Source organism: Chelmon rostratus, chromosome 3 (genome assembly GCF_017976325.1).
Source record: "Chelmon rostratus isolate fCheRos1 chromosome 3, fCheRos1.pri, whole genome shotgun sequence".
NCBI lineage: Eukaryota > Metazoa > Chordata > Actinopteri > Chaetodontiformes > Chaetodontidae > Chelmon > Chelmon rostratus.
This window is the reverse complement of record NC_055660.1, coordinates 1,523,430-1,544,833: the sequence shown is the minus strand read 5'-3', so window position 1 is coordinate 1,544,833 and position 21,404 is coordinate 1,523,430. Positions and strand designations below refer to the sequence as shown.

General features: G+C 44.5%; 1 protein-coding gene across 1 annotated transcript; it reads right to left on the bottom strand.

Moving 5' to 3' along the window:
- Positions 1–641: 641 nt before the first annotated feature.
- smox (spermine oxidase) lies at positions 642–16,507 on the bottom strand. The gene is made up of 7 exons (XM_041933658.1): positions 16,427–16,507; positions 11,117–11,351; positions 9,510–9,736; positions 6,062–6,235; positions 4,098–4,830; positions 2,869–3,029; positions 642–1,037 (listed from the first exon to the last, which is right to left on the bottom strand). Exons 2-7 carry the CDS (start codon positions 11,322–11,324, stop codon positions 885–887), a joined length of 1,656 nt encoding a protein of 551 aa, XP_041789592.1. The 5' UTR covers positions 11,325–11,351; positions 16,427–16,507; the 3' UTR covers positions 642–884.
- Between the last annotated feature and the right edge of the window lie 4,897 nt (positions 16,508–21,404).

The window sequence follows — 21,404 nt, the reverse complement described above, 5'->3', positions numbered from 1 at the left end:
CATTATAAACACAGTCACTAGAAATACGGCTGTTTCTTCTAACCATGTAACTGCCGGCAGGAGGACAGGAAGTAACAGGATTTTCAAGCTAAATCTCCTGTTTTCTGCTGCAAACAAAAACTTTCCTCGTTCTTTTCAGCCTCTGAGCGCGTTCCTCGGTGAAGAAGAGGATTAACACTGTTGTCCAACAGCAGCGAGGACCGGGTTGAGGCCTGTTCTAGCACCATCTGTCACTTTGGCACGGCGTTGTGGCTTTGGAGCCTTTTCCTTTCTTTCCATGTGCACCGACTCTCTGCTCTGCTCTCATAGATTTTAAAGGATACCAGAACAGTGATGTATGGAAACAGCTCTGGCCTGTGGTCGTGCTTTCCTGGAAAATATTCATGGGGGCAGAAGCGGATGAAGAGGAGATATCTGCGGGCTGCTACCAGTGTGTCTAATATTCTAACGAATGAAGAAGACTAAACGTGGCTTGTTAGATGATGAAATAACTTTTATTTTGTTAAAATTTTCTCATTTTTTTATTTAGTGTTTCCATTATTTTTGAAATAACATAACGTTACGTACAGAAGGCACTTACAAAAACAAGTTAAATTACAGATGCTGTTATTATAAACATTAAATTACTGATTTAAAAATAAAAAAAAAAACATCATGACAGAATGATAGAGACATGAAATGACCATTGGCACCATTGGCAACTTTTGAACAGTACATCTCAAATAAAATTTAGCATGATTTGAATCTACAGTACGAGAGGAACAATACTCCATTTGTGATCAATAATAATGCCCGAGCTATGCTTCGAAGTATAACTTAATCATCAAGATAAAAATCTTAAAACAACAGTTTTCTCTTTTCACTAGTCAGAGGTTTGTTTTATTTTACATGTTAGGCTTTGTGGTTTCGGCTCTGTGCAAGTCCTGGTACATCTCTATTAGGCGAGCGGCCTCCCTCTGTCCCGACAGCAAAGCACCATGGGTAGTGGAATAGTATTTTCTGTGGGTGGCCTCTCCAGCAAACAGGACCTGCAGAGGCTGAGGAGGGAGGAGAGGAGGGGAGGAAAGGAGAGAAGGGTTTTAGAGAAGAAAGATTGAAAACATGACCGGTCGGCGTATTTTTGGAGCTGCTTTCTGTTTCCACGGTGACCCCCCCCTGTTGGCGCTCTGCACGCAGGGAGGCTGCGGTCACTTGGGGGGGCCTGCAGTGCGACAGTGAAGAGGGGTCATGCCGTTCCCTCAGCAGAGTCGAGTGAGTACACAAACCGAGCCCCCGCCCCCTTACCCCCTTCACCCAGAACGCATCAGGTTTCACGGTCTAGACTTCAGGCCTTCACAGCCCCCCCGGACCCCAGCTGTATTTTCTCTGCATGTGCTGCGACGTGACACGGTCCTGATGACACAGATGCTCTGTGAGTGCGTGCCGCGGTCGTAAACAAGCGAACGTGCAGCCGGTGAAAACGTTCAGGCTGCAGGGAGGGAATTCTTCACAGGTCCAGTCCTTTCCTGAAACTGGAACCTGGAACCGATGTGTGACGGAAGCGGATCAGAAATATTTCGAGAGGGAACTTTGTCATTTGATGCTAATTACAGGAAATCAGATTTTGTCTAGAGGCGAGCAGAAGATTCAACACCGGTCTGAATGGAGCTGAAGTTCAACCACAGCGAGCTGAACTCGGCCGTCTCAGAGTGAAGTTAGCTCTAAATTCCTCTTTCCAGTAAACATCCTTGGACGTTACCAGGAAATCGCAGACATATAAAATTACATAATATTTTAGTGACTGACTCTCAGTTTTCCAAATTGTCTCTATTTGCTGTTTGTCTTTTCATCTTAACTTGAAATATTTCACTGACAGCGTCTCAAATGTGAACTCTGCTTCACATATTTTAATCTTTTCATCTTTAATTCTACATTTTTCTGTTGTCTATTCATGATTCTTGACTTTGGCACGATTTCATCTTTCCTTTCTGCTCTCTTGCAGTGTTTGTTGTTCTGCAGCAGACACGAAGGCAAATCCCCTGCATGTGAAAACCTTCTTGGCAATAAGCCCGATTCTGACACAGTGTGGTGGACAAAATAATAGAAACATGCTACAAAATAACGCAGTACCAACCGTGGCCTAAACACAACCCCCCCAAAAAGTCCTTTTTTACATACACTCAATTAAAAACGTGGACAATATTTTTTAAATTGACGGTGGTAAATGTGTCCCCCCTCCTGCTCTGCCCAGGTGTGCCACATCTGATTGCTGAATGAGGAGCACCTGATCTGGGACTGCAGCGCTGAGCTGCTCCTGTGCTGCTGCTGGTCTGTCTGCCTCTCAGTCTGAGAGTCTGTGTTTTCACTTCATGTCTTTTATTTATTTGCTGCCTTTGCTGTTTGTGTGTCTTTCTGTTAATAAATCCCATGAATCTGGTAGTTTTAAAAGTGTTTTTTTGCTGTTGTGGTTGAGTCGGGTCAGCGGGGGCGTGTTGTTCTCCACGTACAGTGACGGGTTGGGTCTAACAGTAAACATCAGCTTATTCTGAATGTGATGCTGCAGCACAGGTGACAGCATCATGATGGTTATGAAAGGTGCGTTCACAGCGAGGATGGAGCGAGGACCTCCGCTTTGTGAACACGTGATGGGATAAAGCAGATTAACACCTGGACTCAGGAACACTTTGGTAAATGTTTGTTAATGATTGATTCTGTTTGTATTTCCTTTCTACACAGCGTCCAGACTTGTTGGAATCAGGGTTGCTCTACAAACACGTTTATGACACAGTTTAACATCATAAACTAATTATTTTTAGGGCTTTAAATTTGATTATATGGCAGACGTTTTATTATCGTGTCCACCCGCTGCCTTGGCTGTGGTTGTCTTACCGAAGCCTTGGTGCTGTTGGCATAAGGCAGCGGCATGGCCAGCCTCTCGCAGTCCTCGCCGCTGGATCCCACCCTGGTGAAGGAGTACGACCCTCGGATGAAGGGGTTGCTGCCCCACGAGGAGCGCAGGACACGCCAGGGCTTTGGAATGTCAGGGTTCCCTGTGGACAGATAGAAGAGGGACAAACGTCATGACAACCCGGCACAGTACAGAATGAAACCAGTTCAAACTGGGGGTGTGGCGGCTGTGAGTGGAGGCCTTTCACTGGGACGTCCAATCTGCCAACACTCATCAACTCCTGACCTTTTGTGACAGGGGGGCACCAACGAGTCTATATGTAATTAAGCAACAGCTGAGGGGATTATACCACACTGACCTGAATGAGCACAGTGTGTGTGTGTGTGTGTGTGTGTGTGTGTGTGTGTGTGTGTGTGTGTGTCTATAGGAAGTCCACTGACCTCATCATGAAGTGACACTCACTGTTTCTGCTCTGTGACCTATTTCTGAGGAAATCACTTCAACGAGCCGTTTCCACTGTACATCTCTAATCTGAGTCAGCCTACAGTCAGGAACCCTTTCACACCTCCAGGCAGCTGCGCCGTCTTTGTTTCCAGGAAGCTTCGCCGTTGCACAACTAGAAGCAGCACCACTGAACGAGCCTCAGAGAAAACACAGCACCTGAGCCGTTTCTGTGCATTTGTGTTGGTGGAAACAGCGAGAATTGGTCAAATGTCCTGATACTGACTCTTCTGCTCACAAACCAGTTAGCTGCTGCTCGCTGGACACACAAACCGAAACCTGAGTCATTCAGCTATATTATCTGTCAACATTTTTCTTATGAAAAAAGCCGCTTACGTAAGAGCTGAAGCTGAACGAGCGACCCAGCCCGACTCACGGTTCGTATGAGTCACCCTCTCAGCATTCCTGTGTTGGTTTTAGATTAATGATTCTTTGTGAAAGCTGAACTAGGAGAGGGTTGGACGACGGTCTGTCGTAAAATTCCACAGAAATCAGAATCATAAAAGCAGTCGTAGCTTTTCTGAAGAACATCTCGACCTTAAGAGATCTTCTGTTGTTCGGTAATGATTAAATGAAACTAGCAGCATCTAAAGTGGAAGTGTGCAGATATCAAAACCCTCAAAAGCTTCTGCGGTGCGAACAGGCTGCATGATGGGTAACCTCTGCCCACGATGCACGGCTCTGTCTGCTTGTGCGAGCGCGTCCTGACCTGTGAAACGCCTCAGCAGCTCCGTGCAGGTCTCAGCCACCGTCTCGTCATCGCAGCGCTCCATGTACAGCGCCTCCTGCCCGCAGATCCAGCCGCTCAGCATGTAGCCGTAGCGCTCGGGCGGGTACAGGACGTCGAAGCTGCAGATCTTCTTGTACCACATCTCCTCGGGGTAGACCAGCTGTTCCAGCTGAGCCTCGTCCTCCCACACGAACTGGATGCTGTTGCACTCCGGGCTCCAGAAGGGCTCCTCGAACTCTAAGAATATCTTATCGGTGGTGCTGATGCCCAGCTTCTCGATGGCGAACACTTTGTCCTCGGGCAGAGACGGGGAGAACATGGCCTCGTGGTACTCCTTCAGGACGCCCAGAGAAGCCGTCACGATCACGTGGTCGGCCGGGATCCACTCCTCGTCCTCGCACTCCACGTAAACGGGGTGACCCAGGATCAGAGGGTCCCCGTGAGGCCGGCAGCCGTCGTCGTTGTCGTTGTGGTTGAGGTCGCTGCTCTTGGCGACCACCTCCTGATGCTGGGCTGAGTAGTTCCAGTGGATGCTGCGGACCGGTTTGCTAAGGCAGATGGTGCGGGAGGGGATGTCCTGGGCCAGGAGCTGCACTACCTTCATGAAACCTTCAGGAATGACATAATGTGCACCGGGGATCTCCGTCCACTCGCCAAACTCACTCAGAGACACCTCGTCCATACTGGGAGAGCTGCTCTCACAGCTCTCCACCTGAAACAGGAGAACACATCAGCAGAGAGTCAGCTGCGTTCCCACCTGACAACCACCGCCTCATTCGCTCCAAACCTGAACCTCAATCATCTCGCTGCACCCTTTGAATTCATACTGTGGGAATGTCACAGCTTCAGCTCTGAACACATCAGCGTGATCAAACTGGTTTGAAGACGCTGGCACATGTGCACACACGTGCTTTATGTGGACAACACCGACTGGCTAACATGTTTCTTCCTCATTAAAGAGCGAGCCAGCGTGGTTACCTGGTGTCTGATGTGCTGCCGTGATCGTGCTGCATTTGGTTTGTGTGTGGGAGGCAGCGTATGGCAGAGCGCTCCAGCACTAATAGAGCACTCGCATGAACGTACTCAACGGCCATGAATTGTTCCTGTTTGTTTTCAAGCCTACAATAATTATGAAGAGTGAAGTTTTTGTGACATCCTGCAGACAAATAGACAAAAAGACACGGAGAGAAACACGAAACATCCCCTCCGTGTGAAGGTCTGACTCTGTACGCTGAATCCTTCTCTATTGTGTGTGTGGAATGATTTCTATCACTGAGTGTCAAAATAATTCATCCACCAATCAACAGAAAAATAATCTTCATCATAGATTAAAGTACTTTTTGGGACATTTTGGAAAAATGTGCTTTCTGGCTTTGAGCAGTTGCCAGGTAACCAGTAAATAACAGATTAAATAAACTAGATAAAACGTGTTAATCAGGTGCTGGTGGCCAGATTTTGTAGCCAAACCAGGCTAGCAGTTTCCCCTTGTTTCCAGTCTTTGTGCTAAGCTAAGCTAATAGGCTACTGGCTATAGCTTCCTATTTATTGTGCAGACATGAGATTGATATCAATCTTCTCATCATCTCCACCAGAAAGAGACATTTTATAAACTAATAAACAAGGAATAAAGAAAATAGCCAGCAGATGAATTGATGATAACCGTTAGCTGCATCTCTACCATCATCCATTCACTACTTATCATGACGTTTCCTTTCTAGACCTGAATCACTCATCACTCAGATTATAAACAGGATGTTTTTGAGATTGTATTCAGGCTCTCAGAGTGAACATCCTGCTGTTAAAAAAGAAACGATGTTGATGTAATTAGCAAAACAACATTTTTGTAATTAAGAACTGATTATTGTCTAATTAATTGAAGTTATTAGTGCCAGCACTCATGAAGGTTAACCAGCAGTGAATCACACACACACACACACACACACCTTGAGGTACTGTTGCAGCATGGACAGTTTGAGCTTCTTGGTGCTCTCAGGATCATCAGGATCCAACATGATCTTCTTGCGCACCACGTCCCGCGTGAAGACACCAACGCTGTTCTGGCTCTCGGCGCAAACTGGCTTCCCGTTCTGGAAGAACTCCTGAGTCAGCTCGTACACCTGACGGAGGGCGAAAGGTCAGAGATGCGGGACGATCAGGAGGAAGAGGAATGAGGAAGAAGGAGGGTGAAAGAGGGAAGAAAAAGAAAGCAGTTCAGTCCAGTTCAGGTCAGTGTTGGACTGTTTCAGCATGATGGAGAAACACCACAGACAGCACAAACCACAGCACGTTAAAAAGAAAAAACCTCCTCGTTACGGAGACGACAACAGAAAGACGACAGAAAACAGATGAAGAAGAAACGCTGCTGCACTGACGAGACGAACGAACGCTGTGTTGTGTTGACGTAAACACATCAGAGCTGATAATTCATTAATAGCACCGAACAAACGAAACAGCACCAGAGATGTAATAACATTAATCAGGTCAGACATGAGCAGTATGAATCTGGACGTTAAGTTAATGCGTCACGTCTCGTTGTGTTTGAGGTTTTGTTCACTGGTGTCATGTTGTGTCTTGCACTTCCTGTTTTATTGTGAAACCTGACTGTTAGAGCCATTTTTTGGGTTTTGTGTATTTGTGTTTATTTTTTGTTTATTGTCTGGAAGCCACATTAGGGGGCGCTCTGCACTGTGGGGGCCAGAAATTATTAAATAGAGTAAGAGGTAATTACTCAGCAGGTGTGCTGCTGAATGAGAGAGAGCAAACAGTTTTTTGACCGTCATGTCACGCCACGCCACGTCGGATTGTGTTTGTCGCCTTTGTTTATGCGTTGTGACAAATTATGTGAGCCTTTTTGTTTGTATGCACAGTTCAGTATCGGCGCATAGTGTCAAGAATGTAAATCTATAAATAAATGTTGATGATTGCAAACGAGTGTTGGATTCATTGGACCCGGAAGACGACGGACGCGTCAACTACTAGTTCCAGCATGTAGCAGCAGCCCCTCAGTGGCTTAGGTTCATTTTTGTTATTTTGTTAAGAACAAGTCACTATATTTAAGTAAAAAAACTGTTTGCTCTCTCTCATTCAGCAGCACACCTGCTGAGTAATTACCTCTTACTCTATTTAATAATTTCTGGCCCCCACAGTGCAGAGCGCCCCCTAATGTGGCTTCCAGACAATAAACAAAAAATAAACACAAATACACAAAACCCAAAAAATGGCTCTAACACTGACTTTCCTCTGGTTTCAGGCCCTTGACTTCCTGGTGTGTTTCCTGTCTGATTGTCTGCCCCGCCCTGATTGTCTCCACCTGTTGCTCGTTACCTCTTGTATATATAGTCTTCGTCTTCCCCTGTCCTGTGCCAGATTGTCTTGTACAGTCGTTGGTCCACTTCAGTCCTGTCCTCGCTACCTTGCATTATTTCGTTGCCGAGTTAATCAAGAGTCTTTTGTTCATCATTCGTTGTTTGAGAAACCTTAGCGCCTTTAGTTACTGTTTTCACCTTTCACCATTTGTTGTATTTTTGTCAGAGAGCCTTTTTGTTATTAAACCGGCTTCGAGCCTTTTTGGTTTCCAAGTGTGTCTTGAGTCTTGCATTTGAGTCCGGCCTCAGTGTGTCTGAGCGCCGTGTCTTAATGCACTTTGCTTCTGACTCCTAACACGCAGAATAGGTGGAGCATCAGTTGAAGACGAGCTCTGTTTCTGCTTATTTTGGCATCTTATCCGTTGATAATGCAACATAACCTTGGTGTCATGTGACAAAAGACGGTTGTCAGAAAATGTATGCATGCATCAAATAATTCATCCTGAAGATATTTCAATAAAGCAGATTGATAGAAAAGGAAAATACGTGCACATATAATGAAGCTAACAGTCAGGCTCATCTTTTAATGATGCAGGCCATGAAGATCATCAGCGTGGAAGCGAGACGATGTCACTGCTGAATGAGGATCAAGGTGAGCTGACCCGGAAGCGTGGCCTCGTTTTATTTTCTCTCCCGGTTACATAAGCTTTTGAAAAACGCATCCCAGAGATGGCGGCTTGGAGTCTTTACATGACTCGTCCGGTGCATTTTAATCAGACAACACAGAGCAGCAAGTCCGTCTCAGAGAGCTTCACCATCTAGACGTCATACAAAGAAAGCAGAGTGAAGACGAGCACCGTCAGGAAGCGGGAGGAAGGAGACGCCGTGGCTGCTGAATGTGGCAAAAGCCAGAATATCTCCAGTCTTCAGGACGCTGAAACTGACACCGTCTCTCCGAAGGTGTGAAATATTATCACAGGATATTTATCACAGGCAGGCGGCGAGGGCCCCGGAGGTTACACGGCAAACACAGATCAGATGTACGAGGGCGAACGAAAGCAAAACATGTTCGATACCTTCGCTCTGTCTCCGCGTTTCCAGTCGTGACCTACTTATGCTTTAATAATCTCGCTCTAACGGCAGAACAAAGAGCAGAGGACTGCGCTTTGTTCAATTCAGCATGTTGTAACACACATATCGATGGCTGAAGATGTATTTATATATATAATGGTGTTGTGGATGTTCTGCACCTCTTAACATCAAGGTTTCTGCTTTTATTTCTCTTTAAGCAGCTTTACAGATGTTAAAATCATCTTCTACACTGCCTGACACCGTCTTATATACTGGATATAATATAATATATATAATAGATGATATATCTGTGTCAGCATGTTCCAGTTCTTTACTGCCGCACCATTTGATTAAATGGAAACATTCAAGATGTATTCGTATTCATGTCCCTGAAGACAACCCAACTGTGGGATCTCCACTAGAAGTCAAAATAATGTTTGGCAGATTTTAACAATATTTAGCTGGAGAGCATCAGTTTGTTGGGCGGTTAGCAGTAATCGTGCTTCCACACGTGCGTTTTTATGTACATTTTTAAACATTGCATTAGAAAAGGTTTAAGGAAATGGCAAAATTAGAATTTTAAAAATTTGATGTTCAGTTTTCAGGCTCGCTCCAGGTGTTTTTTGCCTTTTTACCAAAAAGAGTTAATGTGCTTGATGGGAGATGGAAACACTGACATGACTGATCAGCTGTTTCCACTGTCGAAAAACTTACAGCTGTTTCTGTTTCTTCTTCTTCTTCTTGCTTGAGATTTATTGTCAGTTGGCAAACAACTGTTTTTTTGTTTTCACCATTCCCAAGCTCTTCTTCTTCTACTCTGTTAATTGCAGCCACACCTGACGTAGCCTAGTTTATTTGCTCCACATCAGTTGATGGAAACGTGCCTAATCTTTGAGACATTTAAAAAATGCAATCAGATGGAATATCGACCACTAACTATCTGAGGCTACAGCGGTACAGCTTTCTTATGCACACTGTTGATGTGTGGTGAGGCTGAGCAGGCAGTATCTCTCACCTCGTTGTACAGGTCGCTGAACTCCTCCACCAGGTCCTTGGGGATCCTCTTCCCGGCGTTGGTCTGGTAGTGAGCCACCCCATTCTTGGCGTACAGGCTGATGCGTCCCACGCTCCTCTCCCCGTCGGTGGTGTGCTCCAGCAGCCCGTTGTCCTCTGCCAGGTGGTACACTGGGTTCCCATTGGCACCATGGATCCAGGTGGCTCCAAGCTCCAAAGTTGCTTTTCCTGCAAAATGAAATAAAAAAACACAACACGGATCAGCATGAGTTTGACACAAAGCGTCTCTCTTTGAACTCAGCATCTCCCGCGTGGCTTTGAATGAAACTGTGTTTAAGTCTGCTTTGTTAAGGCACAATCACACATGAGTGTTAGATAACTGGACCCTTCAAGAAGGAGGTCAACTCAATTAACATAGTGCAGCGGCTGAAGCCCACTGGGTCCCATTAATCTAAGATTTTTCCTGAGGATGACGCCTCATGCTCTGCATATTTTTTACATTCATTTATATAATAAAAATGGGCCAACACAAAGACAGAACTGGCAAAACGCTTCTGCGATTATGTAACAGCTACGGTAAAAGCAACGTCTAAGTACAAAAACATGCATTTACGTAACAGATGCAGTCATCCGTGTTCCTGACATATGGGTTCATATCCAACAGTGTAGCATGAGTGTGCTTTTACATGCGAGCTCTGTGATGTGCATACGGTGTCAGAGCCATGAGCAGACGCTCTGCTGGTTTGTTCTTGCCAGTTGAAAGAATTGGCATGGCGGGAATCAGGGGCGTGAGACCTGCAGTTCAGCGCTCAAGTCTGCAGAAGCAGGTCGAGTGAAAAGCACCATTATTCCTCCTGAAACTCGACACGCAGCCGATGAGCGTTTTAGTTTAGGTCATTTACGGAAACAAAGATGATTATGTGATTATATGGCTAGTTGATTGGACCACTTTCTAAGCTGTAGTGTGATATCAAAGATTCCTGTTACAGGTAGATGACACCTCTGCACCTCAAAGACAACCTGATTAACACGTTATATCTCGTTTGTTTAATCTGCACAAAAAGTCTACATGACATGCAGTTCGACAGTCATTCATTAGCTAACAGTGACTTCCTGGAGGCTAGCTGTTTCCCCCTGCTTCCAGTCATTATGCTAAGCTAGGCTAGCCACAGCGTCATATTTAGCGTTCACAGAGGTATCGATCTTCTCAGTGTAACTGCGTAACTTTGATTAGCATCCAGCGGCTAGCTTCCTCAGACCATACACAGACCGTGACAAAGGTTCACTGTTAGCAGCCCGCTGAGCAGCGAGGCCGACGGGGGTGAAGTTTTTATTTTAGGAGCAGTTATTGTGGGGATGTTCACTGTAGAAGTGCAGCTGGATAGAAGCTAAAAACACCTGCAGATCTGACCAGACACACACCTGTGTGAGCTGACCAATCAGAGCAGACCGTGCTTTTCAGGGCGGGAGCTAAAACGTCCGAGCCACAAGAAAAATAATGTGTTTTTTGAACATGTAACCATGTAAACATACTTGAGCAGACGCCTGAATTAAAAGCATGGACCTGACAATGAGCAGCAACAGGTAAACAGAAGCGCGTCCTCTCACCGTGTTTGACACTTTGAACTCTGCCGCCGATGTGGTCTGACGCCTCTAGGACAGTGACATCCGTGAAGCCGTTTTTCAGTAGGATCTTAGTCGCAGCGAGGCCGGCCAAGCCAGCACCAATCACTACTATTCGAGGCTGCCGATGAGTGCGTAGGCCGCTACTAAGAGGATCATCAGTGCTGTCTGAGGAAATTTCACAACTTTGCATGCCGTCCAAGCTCCTCTTCGATTGAGTCTGAGGACAAAGGAAAGAAAAGGACCCGAGTTAAAAACAGCATCATTATAACACAGAGTCAGCAGGCGACAGACGCTCACACAGAAGAGTTTTCTGTTCAATAGACATATAACATACCTTGACAGAAATCTCTCTCTCTATATATACACGAATATACCTTGATGTAGTAACATAATGTATGTTGTAACTCCTGAGAGCAATCACTGCTGGTTGGGTCATATGGGGTCAGTGCTGTGTTACGTCCTATGGGCTGCTGTATCATATCCCGGCTGGGTATTTTCAGCGCCTGATCGCTCCTGCTGATCACAGACTGTTCAGCTTTGGTTGGCATATGTTGTCCAGATTTTATTGATTGACAAACTCAATATAAAGGTTTTTTTTTTAACAGCACTGAAAAAAAGATTCAATGGGCTCCCTGTGAAGTCCTGAAAGATCTTGTACTCATCTACTCACAGGATGTACATAATGTTCGGGTACTATCTCGCCATTGGGAACCCAGTGTACCACCTAGCATGCCTGCATGTGTATGTATAATTTATGTGATAATAACTTCCAGATAATCTGTTGTGCAAACAAGCTTTTAACATGTGCGGACAAGATAAAGAAAATATGTTTTCATTGAGACTATGAAAGCTGTCGCAGTGACATCTGTGGACAGTCCAGAGATAACGCAGACACACTGAGGAGACGCAGTACTGCCAAATGTTTACGTGGAGTATTTCAGTGCTGCGGGCCCATGAACTTTAACCCCTTTACCTCCATTATACTGGGGTGGAAATCTCACAAACAGTCTCAGAACTTGTCATGACTGGAGACAAGTGAAAAAACACTTCAGTGAACACACACTTTAAAAAATGATCAATGCACAGATAATTCGACCTCTCTGGAGCTTGGTTGTCTTGTTTCTAATTAAGTGCTGACTCCACAGATCTCTTTTACAGCTGATAAGTTATCAGCACTCCCTTAATATATCTGTATTTGTGACAGATTATCTTAATTTGAAGTCTTTTTTCATGCCGTGAGCACATTGTTCTGTGTACTTCCTGCTGTACGACACTGTTTATTGAGCACAAAACCAAATTAGAGGGCCCGACACAACCCTGTTATTGCTGTCAGGGAACAGACTATACACAAACAAAAATTACATTTCTTTAATTATGCTGAAATTGCTCAGGGACGCTAACATTCAGAGGGAAGAACGACACAAAACACAAGCGACCCTGTTATGCTGCTTGCTGTGAATGTATGGACAGCTGTGTGTGAGAATAACACAGAGGGAGTGTATTCAGGAGACGTCTCTGATAACAGATAAGTTTCTCATGGAGGATGTGTTTTAACTGTCATCTGAGAGGGGGTCTGTTTTTTCCACGGCTGACATGCGTTAGAAGCAATATCAAGCTCTCTGAGGTGTTACATACATACATACATGCACACTCCCTGCTTTGTTACCACGGCAACACTGAACACAGGGTCGGACATACGGTGCTGAAAACACACACTGAGTTTCCCTCGCAGAAAGAATTTCAATGGATCTGGAAATCAAACTCACACCTGTGTGACACCTGTTGATATCCGAATCACACGAGATCCTCTGATTGGAGGAGAGGGGTCGTCTTCGCTTGTTCTGAAGTTTGATTCAGATTTTGAGAGACTGTGTTGCTGGAGGAGTGACATGATCAACAAGAGCTGACGAAGAGAGTCGGAGAGGAAGCAGCAGTGTGTGTGTGTGTGTGTGTGTGTGTGTGTGCGTGTGTGTGGTGTCAAACTAAAGAGGACACATACAGTAAATCACTATAAGATCCTGTTTCAGAGTCCCGGCTTAATGCTGACCTCCAGCACAGATGTGGATTAAGCGTGCTAATCTGAACGGGTCAACACACGACATCTGATCTGACGACCCCCGGCCTGAATGTGGGTCGGACGTGGCAAAGATCTGCTCTGAATCACAAGAGGCAATGTGAGAATATACATCAGGGAACAATGTAAATCTGTCTGCTGAGGTTTAGTTATTCTGTGTCTTAATCTTCCAGCGGTTTGGGTCTGTAGAGTTCTAGGAGACTTCCCAACACCTCGTTGCCAAACCACAGAATTACGTCTCTGTGTGGACTAAATAAAGCCAAGTTTCAGTTTCACTTCTGTCTCCTTCACTGAAACTCTGCTCGTGAGGGCTCTGCATTAAACCTCACGTCAAACCTGAAAAGTCGAAGCAGCATCGACATGAACATGAACTCATTTATGAGCTCCAAAGAAAAATAAAGAGCGACGCTGAGCGATGCTGGTCCGACAGAGGAAACACCTGAAGTGACAGATACTGTCGGGCGGTGGCTAACTGAATAGGTGGTCTTGAATCACGTTAATGCTACGTGTTAGCTGACGTTAGTTAAAGAAGAGATGGGATGGATTATAGTTATTTCAGTGGGCGTTTTCAGTTCTGCTGCTGTTTCAGACCGTGCAGCAGTTAGAGAGGAGGACGCTGCGTTGCGGTCAACCACAGACGCAGACATGTCTGACAGATGGAGGCAGCAGCGGTCGACGTGATGCTCTGTTCTCTGTGAAATATTGGATTTGTTGTATTTAGTTGGTTTTTAGTTTACCACGTATGTTTGATAGCGTACATATGTGTGAATATCCTAAAATACATATAAGACTAACATAATTACACTGGCAGGAGATTGTACATCTATTAGCACATGAAGAGTAATGGTTTTATATCCTGCAGCCAATCAAATCACCTCTGATAAGAGGCAATGTACTTTATGTGAAGTTCTATAATTACTATAAAGTACATGATGTGAGTATGTGTGACAGCGTTTCAGCTGTTTCTGGCTCCTCAAGCTGCACTCATGTAAACGTCTGATCATGAAAACTCAGACATCGTAACAGTCACAGACACATTTTTACATTTCTATATAATGTGAGAAAACATTCACAGAGGAGAAATCTGTCAGAAACAGGACGATCACAAAGGGTCAGAGCATAAAAGCCGCTGCAGTGTGTTTGTAATGTGCAGCTGGAGACCACAGCACACCCCGTCTCGACCTGCGCTGGACGTAGGGGAGGTTGTCTCTGCTTCCAGAAACAGGACGACGGAACAGATTTCAGCTTCCACTGTTCGTTATAAAAAGCCAAATATGGTCAGAGCAGGAAATGGAGGAAACATTTAAACTGTGACGTTCTGCGTCCTTTTAATGGAACAACTTCCTGTTACATCTTTTCAGAATTAATCTGTTAAAGTTGGGCTTGACCTATAAAACAAAGCCCACGTCGGTGCAAAATTCACCTGATTGTGTAAAAGCAGAAGATTTGAGCAGAATGACAGATCTGATTGACAGACAGTGATTGGTCATGTGACCCGCTGGCCTCTCTGATGGCCTCTCTCTGCTTCTCCATCCTCCCTGGTTCAATTGTAATTACACAGCTGGTTAATACACTCGCCACATGCCACCACTCCACGCTTTACACCGCCACCGCGGATTAGTGTGTGGGCTGGCCTTGGGTAGATAGGCAGCTCAGGATGGGGTGGAGTGAGGAGGAGGGAGGGAGGGAGGGGGGGAGGAGGGGGCTACCATTGACCTAGAAATGGCAATCTACAATACAGTGTGTCTGCCAGTGGCCTTCTCAAGAGCAGGAATATCTTAAATTACTGAGTCTGAGCTGCCGTCTCTCCTCTTTCCTGCTTTACTCTCTCCTTTAATTGTGGACATTGCTCTTTCCAGCTGTGTCCACACTCACATCTGCATTCCCTGCGTCAGGCCCACGTGAGCATTCGCACAGCAGCAAACATTTCCATATCCTTACAAATCTGCTGCGTGCCGAGAGGCAGACGTTCCACGCTCTGACTGTCCCGAGCTGAGACGATGGAGTGGAGACACACACACACACACACACACACACACACACACACACACACCGCTGTGCTACCGTACACCACACTGGATGTTTCCCCCGGCGAAGTTAAAGAGTGGCCTGAGGATTCACCAAGAAGTGCAGAGAACAAGCTCGGTGCAGCCAATCAGAGGCGAGATGGTGATGGCAAACGACCACAGCGAGCGATGACAAAGAAATTACACAAAAAAAGATAAATAAAAGAAATAAAGTTCACTTTTTTCAGTACACATTCTGTAACAAAAACACACATCCCTGAAAGCCTTGATATGTAAAATGTGGACACTTTCTGCTGTTAGGAGTTAATGAGTCAGGTTGTATAAAATCTGGTTGGACATTTAATTGGACCAAAATCTATTCTTGTCTAACGTCTTGTTAACATCTGTACCTGCAGACTTGATGACTAAAAATTCATTTAGTAATGACCACTCATTAACACCAGTTAATGACCCAACCTGACCTTTCTTGATTTCATATTAATAGATCAAAACCGATCTATTACGCTTTGATGAATGATTCATTAATCACTAATATCGCCATTAGTTACAACTTTACAAATGGAGGCTTTTTTTAAAAAGTGGTGCCAAAGCAGGACTAATGAGATGAAAATGAAAACTCTGATCAGAGGAGAGAAGGCAGAGAGCTGAGGGTCTGCCTGTCTCTATATGCTGCCGGCTGCACAGCTGCTCTGTATAGGAGAAGCTGCCACGTATAAGCCGCGATGCCAAAGTGGCAGCAGTTCGAAACAAAGCGAACAAGTTCACTGTGACGACTCACCTGTGACACACAGCGCGAGGCGGACTCACGACCACACCTGGACGCGTTTCAAAGCGGACAAACCGAGCGAAAACACAGAAATCCACTTTGTTCCAGGCGGAGCCGCTCGTCCCGTTACACGCGCGCGCGCACACACGCACGCACGCACACACACACACACACACACACACACACAGCACATCAGTGGAGAGCACACCGAGCCGCCGCGGTCGCTCAGGTTGTCTCCGCGCGCGTTAACTCGTCTTATCACCACAAACCGCTGGCTGACATTCGGGCTCGTGGATCTGCGCTCGCGCACCGCGCTGATAACTACAGTGAATGAGCTGTTCTCACGGTGAGCCCCCCGACACGCACCGACACAGCCCGCTACCATTTCAACCCGCCCGCAGTGCGCCCAGCAGGTCGTGGGTTACCTGACTCTCCTGGTCTTCAGCTTTGAACCGTCTCTGCGCTCCGCTCCTCTTTGTGCCGCTTTCCTCTCAGACCGGCTCCGCTTTGTATTTATGCCTGGAAACCAGAAGCAGCCAGTTTTTCTGTGGCCGCTGCCTCCTCATTAATTAAATATGAGCAGTGATGACGACAGAGACCAGCCCTCCACTGAGTAAGCCTGCTGTCACACACACACACACACACACACACACACACACACACACACACACACACACACACACATCCTGTGCGCTGGATAAAGAAACATCCAGTCATACATTTCGTCATCCTGACAGGCTACACTGTTCTGTCTTCATCCTCCTCCTCATATATTCATCCAGCACGCTGTTTACACTCTATATAGACATGTGTACATACCAGTGGTGGAAAGTAACTAACTACATTTACTCAAGTACTGTGCTGTGAGCAGTGTTGAGGTACTTTACTTGAGTACTACTACTTGAGTAAGCAGTAGCATTTATGCTAATTTATTATTTTATTCCACTGACTTTTAACTTCTCTACACTTATTTAGAACTTCAGCTACCTGTCACAGATTCAGATTATTAATACACAATATAATCAACTAATGAATAATTATTTTAGATTACTTTAAGATACCCAGTAATCATCTGAAATCAGCTTCACTTCTACCAGCTGCAACATTAAAGTGATGCTCACTCACTGTTTCTAACCCAATAATACAGCCTATTATATATTTTTCTGAAATGCCATTCTGCATAATATGTAGTATTTTTACTTTACGTACAGTTTCATATATTTGTACTCCTAGTTAAGTAACATTTTGAATGCTTGAACTTTTTACTCACTAAACCTATGAGACAGCTTTAGTTACCCTGTGGATTATTGATAGATAATACAAAAAAATCAACAAATACATTTTGACATCAAACATAATTTACATCACTGTGAAACGGCCTATTCAGCATAACAAGTACTTTAACTTTTGGGACTCTAAGTATGTTTTGATCCTAATACTGTTGCATCTTTTCTTAGGTACAATTTAGAATTTGTGACTTTTTTGTACTAATTTCTGCAATCTGTTGTTACTACTTTTACTTCAGTAAAAACACTGTACATACTCGCCTGCTTCATGTATATAAAGTGACCTGTTACATAATAATTCAGCATTCTTGTTCTATTTTGAATTGTTGTTTACAAGTTACAGAAACAGTTTACTTGTAAATAATCATTGTATGTTAATTTTTACATTTATTTCAATATGAATCTATTCTTTCACCAACTTCTGGGAACTTAAAGCATCAAAAGTAAAAACACTCATTTAGCAGCAAAATGGCTCATTTCAGCGTGCTGTATTGCTTTACTGGATTATTATTCCTGATGCTTTAACGTTGCAGCTGGTTGAGGTTATGTAATTTTAACTACTTTACACACTGTTGCCTGGTTTAATCTCTAACAGGGGTGGGTGGCCCACGAGGCCATTCAAACCAGTCACTGACAGTCGCCATGACGCACTGAAGAAATATCAGACTCTGTGTGCGTGTTGCGTTCAGGGACGACTGTTAGGCAACTGTTATGTTCTTCACTGCTGAAAATTAATAATTGCTTTTTTGTATTCATGAATTGCCTCGAGGCAATGGAATAAAAAGTACAATTATTCCATCTGAAAGGTGAGGAATTTAGATGGAGCACAATGTGGAAGTATTCAAGTGAGAGTACATACCTGAACCTGTCCTTCGTTCCTGGACACCTCTGGGGATTAGACACTGCTGGGGTGGGACCTCGGCCTCAACCCCACATTCACCCAAACCACACAAAAATCTTAATCAAATCAAACAACATATTTATCAGCAAACAATCAGAACTGTTTAGATGGCGTCTTCTCAGTGACACGACGCAGTATTTTAATGGACGACGGTGCCTGAGGTGGATCTGTTTCATGTTGTCGAGCAGGAAATCCCTCGGGAAGCAGGCGCTGTTTGTTTTGGTGAGTTGACCCTTCAACTTTCCTGAAAGGCCATCCCCAGCTGCTTTGTCTACAGGTCTGAACCCATAAATCAACAGGAAGCCATGTGGATGATTCACTGGTGCGCTGCACCTCTCGGATGTCATCAGCGTTTGTCTGTGTACGGGCCAATAGCTGCTCAAGTTCAGCTCGCAGGTTGCCTCCCTTCCTGTTCTGTGCTTTTGTCTGCGCTTTGTGAAAAGAAGGATGTTTGTCAGACAATCATCTGAATAATCAGCAGAAAGGTGCTTTAGAAAAATAACCATCTTTAAACGGAAGGTAAACTCAGCAACAATACTCGCAATATGAAAAGAAATGACTCTGTCGTACATAGTGACGCAGCTTTATGACCAGCAAAGACACTGAGGGTTTGTCTCTGGGGGTTTCTGAACATTAAGGAATAAATATCTTCAAATTTGGCTGTAGGCAAATATTTGCAGCAGTTACTAAATAATGTATTGAGATAATGTATGAAATGAATGTGACAACAACATGAATGGAGTCACTCGATGACTACATAATTGTTATAATATATTCCTGGCTGTTCTTTCTTAGACAAACATACAGGCAGATAAAAAAGAATCTCTCTCGTTAAGATCTCTTCAGGATGCAGCGTTGTGGAAACCTGCTGATGATCTCAGTATATCAGGTTTGCAGTTATGTCCAGTGTCATAGCTTTCACATGGATTATGAAGTCTTACTCTACAGTTTCAAGGAAGTACAAAGTCCTCAACTGTTTTCTGCTGACAAACAAACTGATCACACCTGAAGTCTCATTTACGTGCGTGACAGCTGACAAATGAAACCATGTGACCCCGAGAGGCAGCGGAACTCACTCACATTTCAGAAAATATAAGAAAGCTTTTTAATTTGACTGATTAACTAAACTCGCCTCCTGTGAACCTTGAACCTCGTATAGGAGTACGTCTGTTGGAACTTGTCCATCGTAAAAGTCGAGCTTTGGAAATGACTGAGCATAACGTGAGTCGTGACCTATTTAACATCATTGTCCTGCTGGAAAACGAGCGGTTGTTCAGCGAGGGGGGGCTGCAGGCTTCTGCACCACCGAGCGCTGATTCTCTTTGATCTGTGGGTCAATGATGTTGTGCAAGTCCCCAACTATGAAATAGATGAGACATTCTCACTTCCGACTCGTCCCCCACCTTGACTGACCGTAGGTTTAATGCATGTTAATGAACTTCTCAAGCAGCCGTCTTCTCATAAAACAGCTCAAACTCCAGATGTGGAATCTGTCATGACCCCTGCTCTGCATTGTGGGTTGTCTTTGTCTGGGTTTTCTCACATCCTGTTTTATTTTGAAGGTTCATGTTATGTGTCTTGGTTTACTTTACTTCCTGTGTTTTCCCTCCCTTGTGATTGTCTGATTGTTTCCACCTGTGTGCCTTAGTGATCCCTCCTTGTGTATTTACGTCCGTGTCCCCCCCCCCCTGTTCTTGTCGGGACGTTGTCTGTGCTACTTTGTTGTTGTGTCACCTTGCCGTATACCTTAGCCCCAGCCTCAGCCATAGTCATAGTCACAGCCTTAGCCATAGCCAGTGAATGTTATTTATTGAGTTTTCTTCGTTCATGTCTGTGTCGTGCTTCAGGTTATTGTCTCCTTGGTTTGTCTTTGTCCTTTGTTTGCCACTGTCCCAGTAAGTTTGTTTTTTGTCTTGTTTTATGTCAGTGGTCCACCGTCCTTAGTGTTTTCTGCGTTTCCCTTGTTAGTTGTGATTCCATGCCATAGCCCTGTTGTGACTGTTTTTGTTTGTAACTTTAATCACCTGGTTTCTGTTGTCTTTTCCTAGTTCATAGCTTTGCCGATTTGTTCTCCTCGTTAAAGAGTGATTTTCTGTTTGCTTTTGTTGTTTAGATTCTTGTTCCTCCGTTTTTAGGAGTGTATTTTGAGTTGTTAGTTTTTCTTATCTAGTTCTTTCAGCTGGTCAGCTCCGTTTCATAGCCCTTTGTGTTTTCCTCCTTCGGGAGCGTTTTTGGTTTTCTAGATTTGTAGCCGTAGTGTTTTCTTTTTGTCATGTTTCATGTATGTGTGTTTCTAGTATTGTCTTAGTCGTCCCATGTTTTATGTTAACCCAAGTTGCTAGTCTCGTCTGTGTCTAAAGTTGTCTCGTTTTAAGTTAGTTCTTGTGCTGTCTCCGTCTCATCCATGCCCCGTTGTGTTTTGTGTTAGTGTGTTGTAATTGTTCAGTTTTTCCCTGTGTTGCCTTCGTTGTATGTATAGCCCTTGTCTTTAGTGTGTGTGTTTAATCATAGTTCCCTTAGTTGTTTAACTAATTTATGTATTTGAACCAAGCGCCCCACGAGTCTGCATCTGGGTTCTACCCCATAGCTCCCATAGTTCCCCTTAGTCCCGACTTCCTGACAGAATCCAATGTCTGATTCTGCTTCTTATCAGCACAATTCAAATATCGTTTGGTCCATGTTAGACTTTGGATTTGTTGTTATCCGAGCTGTTCAGCTGTTCATTTAAGACTTGGAGAAGACTGACGCTACTGTCTTCAGATGGCTGAGGTCGGCTTGATCCTCACTCATGGATTAATTAGTCCTCCAGAATCCTCCAACGTGGACTGCACCGCTTCCCCAGAAACCTTCAGTTTAGTTGCTGCTTGGAATAAACATTAAAAGGTTTGGTACATTGTGTACCAGCACGGACTGACAGGCCGAGCTTCGTGCACATTAATGTAGGAAAGACTGCAGCAGCCGCTGTTTGTGCTCAGATTATATTGTGTTGCGTGTAGAGCTCATTGACGTGAATGAACCTGTGATCATCTCTACAAAACAAAACAAAAAAAAACAAGCTATTAAATACTTCTATCAGTGAAGTATATCATGGTTTAGTTTTCTACGCTCATGTTTGCACATCAGTCAGTATGCTATGACTTTGTATGTCAAGACCAGGCAAGTTTCCAGCAACAAAGCAGCTGAGGGCTTTAATATGGACATAAAAAGACACTGAGG